This window comes from Gavialis gangeticus, unplaced genomic scaffold, assembly GCF_001723915.1.
Source record: "Gavialis gangeticus isolate Ggan-Ray unplaced genomic scaffold, GavGan_comp1, whole genome shotgun sequence".
NCBI classification, from domain to species: domain Eukaryota; kingdom Metazoa; phylum Chordata; order Crocodylia; family Gavialidae; genus Gavialis; species Gavialis gangeticus.
Window position 1 is genome coordinate 16661733 of NW_017729006.1, and position 4656 is coordinate 16666388.

At 41.4% G+C, this 4656-nt stretch overlaps 1 protein-coding gene across 1 annotated transcript in view; it reads left to right on the forward strand.

Annotated features, from left to right (window-relative positions):
* The window catches only part of SLC6A20 (solute carrier family 6 member 20), a 45711-nt gene that overhangs the window by 28969 nt on the left and 12086 nt on the right, over positions 1-4656 (forward strand). Inside the window, exon 7 of the mRNA XM_019508882.1 lies at positions 3209-3371. Within this exon, the coding sequence (XP_019364427.1) occupies positions 3209-3371 (163 nt within the window). The remainder of the gene's footprint in view (positions 1-3208; positions 3372-4656) is intronic.

Consider the following 4656-nt stretch of genomic DNA (forward strand, 5'->3'; position numbering starts at 1 on the left):
CAGGCAAACCCCAGCTAGGGTCTGGGGCTAGGGATGGGGGTTAAACACCCCTTCCTCTGCTCAAATGTATGTTGGTTATGACTGTGGACTACAAATCCCAGAGGCACCTGGAAGCAGGAAGAGGAAGTGATAGGCAACCCTGCAGATTCTTACTGCTGTGAGTCTGGACTGCAAATCTCAGAGACCTCAGGGGCAGCAGGAAGAGGAAGTGAGCACAAAGCCTATGCTGGCTACATGTCAGAGAGGCATGGCTCTAGCTCCCTCCAGCCTCTGGCCTGAGCAGGCATGTGGCTGCATTTCCTGAATCAAAAGTAAATGTATGTCCAATTGTTTCTCAGTTTAATCTCTGCCGCTTAGACTAACCTGCAAAGACTGAATCGATTCAGCCTTGGGCTTTTTGACGGTACTTAATCTAGAAGTACAAGAGTTTAGCTCAGCAGTATGGACCTCTTTAGGATCTGTCCAATCTGCCAAATTCAACTGTGTTGTAATGAGACCCTTTGGTTTAATGTTGCAGTGAAGATGGATAACGTCTTCCTACCTTCAGTGAGCCAAGTTTTGAAGTCTAATGCATGTGGCAGAATGGAGGTGGATTCCTGCTGACTGTATTTGGCATCACAACACTGATTTTGTGTAATGATAGGTGTAGTACCAGGAACGGAATGGCTAAGCAGCACTCTAGAAAACTAAGGAAGAGCTTTATCATTGCCACTCCTGTTAAAGTCTCCTCACAACTGGAAAAAAGTCTGGTAGTTCAGAAAGGCACATTCCCCTCTTCCATCACAAACCCCTGAATCAAAACAGAGTCGGTGTTTTTAATAAAAGGCCTATATTTGAGAAATAAAAATAACTCCTAGATGTACATTTTCATGTAATAGAATCAAATGTCTCATGGCTCTGGTTATAGAAGACACATGAGAGGGAACCCTTTGTTTAGACACAAGGACAAAGAACTTCCATCCCCACTTGAAATTTCATATTGCCTGGTATGGGTGCCAGGGATTCCCCAGCTGGACATTACACAGAATCGAAAGTGTCCAATGCTATTGTGGTACAAGGACATAGGAAAGAATAGGGCAACAATCCTACAAACATAGAAGGTTTGAGATGCAAAGCAGGAAGTTTAGAAAATGCAAAGTTTCCACTTTTGCAGGCCTTTATTTTGTAGGTGCAGTTTACAACTTTAAATGTTATGTTACAACTCTGCCAACATGTTGCCACCTTTCAGTTGCGAGCACAAATCTGAGTACTTGTGCCAGTAATTATCCAATGCCAGGCTCAGATCTGGCACTTAGTTCAGCAGCTATGAATTATCTTCACAGCTCATTTGATAGACACAAGCCACAAATGCAAAATTTTCAGCGTCATAGTCCTAGACACAAGCTTGCCAGATGTACACGGTGTACCACCTGGTTGAAAAAAATTACCATCTTGACTTCTGTCCTCTGAGGATTTAGAGTCTCGTCTTCAAAAACACCTGTTCTCACCACCTACAGTAATTAAATCTGGATTCTTTCTTACCATTAAATATCTTGCCACTGCATGCCACCTTCAGTCTGATGATAGGAAGTACAGCTACAGCTACATCTAGCCGGGGATGGGCAATTATTTTAGGTGGAGGCCCACTTACTGGGTTTTGGCAAGCCATTGAGGGACGCATGACAGGCAGCCAGGGGCAGATAAATATTAATTTTCTTAATTTTGGGGGGTGCCCCATGGGCTGGATAGAATGGCCTGGTGGGCTGCATCTGGCCCCCAGGCCACATTTTGCCCACCCCTGATCTAGCTCCCACTAAAAAGACTACAGAAGCAGAACTTCTGTTCTTTTTTTCGCTGCTGTGGTATACAGTGAAATAAAATTCACCTACTTCTTGGGGTAAGCAGATGAATTTTGTTCTGGTGTTATAAACCTCCTGGCGGAGATACAGCTGATGGATGAAACTTGGGGGGCATGAGAAATGCTGTAAACTTGATCTCAGAACTGAATTCCAAAGCCCAAGATTTGAACCTTGTATGCTGATTTGATGTGTCATTTCCGTCGTTATAATACAGTGACTTTTTGTTGCCATATCCTGTAGTCCAACCAACAGAGAATGGTGTGCATTTAAACCAAGAAGACTGATTTTCTCCAACGTTTTAAGTATGCGTTTCCCCAGCTTTATGATGCTCCTCAAGTGCAGAGTACTATCTGCTGGGATCTAGGCTGACTTACCTCCTGTTGACCACTATTTAATACTTGGGGGTACTCCACGCCTGACAAAAGATGCTTTGGATATTGTAGGACCAGACCCTAAACAAGAATTGTTGAGTGCATTCAAGTTTCCAGTGACCAGGCACTATTATATTTTAGTTTGGGTCTGTGCTTTATTATTATGGATCACAGCAGAAGCCACACCAACTTCCCATGCATCTCCTTTATCAGAAAGGCACATTAATAGTTGCTATAGGAAATTAATCTTAAAAGATATGAAAAAAAAAGGACAGAGGGATAGATTCTCTGAAGCAATAGATACCACAGTGCCACGAGGAAAACCCTGCTGAGGATCCAGCCCAGCCTAAGACACAGCAATTACTGTTGAACATGGAAAGAACAGAGCTAAGCATAAAATAGGAATAATGAATTTGTTGCATATGGGCATGTCTACATGTTAATTAATGTGCTATAATTACAAAGTATTGAGTTTAGTACTTGTAATTAGAGGTACTAATTTAATGAGTCATAATTGGCACTAATTCTACTGTGTATTAGTGCACTAGCATGGGTTTTTTCTGCCACGCTAATGCGTAGTAGAATTAGTCTCATCTAGACACATCATATGTGTACAAAACTGTTTAAGGCTACAGGGGTCCATTATCATCATCTAGTCTGAACTGCTGCATGCAGTAAGCCATTGAATTCCTCCCAGCAATTCTGGTATCAGCCCAAAAACTTCTGGTTGATTCAAACTGAATACATTTCAAAGACATCCAAGAGTTAGTTTTCTCTCCTTCCAATTCACAAATGTACTTTTAAATTACATTTGGCCTGGTTAGAGTAAACACAACAATACTTCTGTAAGAGCCTTCCTGTCTTTGTGCACTATAATAGAGTAGTCTTTCTAATTTAAATGAAACTGTAGCCACTACGCTTCCAATTCCACTACTGAATTCTTCTAGGACATCTCTTCTAGCACACACATAAAGAAACTGTATTATCTTGGCTTTACAGGGTGATCCTACTGTTAATGAATGCTTTCGATCTGGAAGAAGGATTTTTAACTGCAGACAATCTCAACCATATGAAAGAGCAGCTCATGGTGACCTACCCAAATGAATATGTAAAATTACTACCACAGATTAAAAACTGCAGTTTGGAAGCTGAACTAGACACGGTAACTTGTTGCTTTATGTAACAGCATGGATTTTTTTTTTGTTCTGTTTCCTTTTCCCTAGTCAGAACTATGGTAGAGTCGAAAGAATGAGAAATTACTCTTATGTAGATGACTTCAGTGTGATGATACATGGTGCATTTAGATAATGTGAACAAGCATTAGAACAGGCAACAGACTGCAGGCTTTAGAGGAAGATGTTTCTATATTTTGGGATACATACACATATAGCTATTAGCAGAAAAGGCTAGGGTTGACTGTCATAAAATCATAACTTGTTACAGTATAAGACAGCAACCAATATTCTGGGGTAAGAAGGGAACAGATAGGGAATTTTGGCTCAGATCCTACAAGAACTCCAAGGGAAGGGCAGTTTATACACTATGCCTTACCAAAGGCTGTGACACACCCAGGAAATGCACTCTATGACTAGGTTGGGAAAACAAATTAATGAAAAGTACAGACTTTCCCACACTCCTGGCTGGAAAAAGAATCCTTTTCTCATTTCCAGCCATTCCTATGACACCTTGCCTACACACATGAAGCCTGTGTCCTATGTAGGTTGTACTAACATATTTTAAGGTCTACCGACACCTCTCTGATGGATTGAAAAAAATGGCACACCAATCTGCTATGGTAGGCCCCATGTAAATTTTAAATGTGGGCATACTCTTTGAATTTAATAGATGGTCTAAATGATGAATGAATTGTGGGAACCAGCCATAAAGGTGAAGACATCTAAAACCAATATATGATCATCTCCAAGTTGGTCCCGAGACACTGAACTTTTCTAAAAGAGTGGGCAGGATGGAAGAAATACTATAACAGGGCTTCTTCCCTTACCATCCTTTCTCACCTAGTCCCAGGGAGCTAATTAATTCATACTTCTGGCAGATAGTAATGTTGCTAGATGGAAATTGTCACACCACGTGATCTGCTTCACATCCACAAGGCAAGTTATGCAGAGGAGAAAAACAGTGCCCTAGGAACTTGCTTTGCCAGAGAAGAGTCTACCCTGGGATGCTGGAGGACTTGGCTATGCTATCACCCTATACTGTGAAGCATCAGCTTTCCACTGGCCAAGGGAGCAAACTCTTAGCTAAACAAGAATATCTTGTGGGGCAAATACACTCCAGTCTGCCCCTAGCTTTTCACTAAACCAACTAGCACCGTTAGTGTTATGATAAGTAGTGAACAGTATTAGGCATGGCAATGAATTTTAAGATGTTGCTAGGGCGTGTGGTTGATGCCTAACTAGGACAGTTATTGGTTAGTTTGGTTATTACTA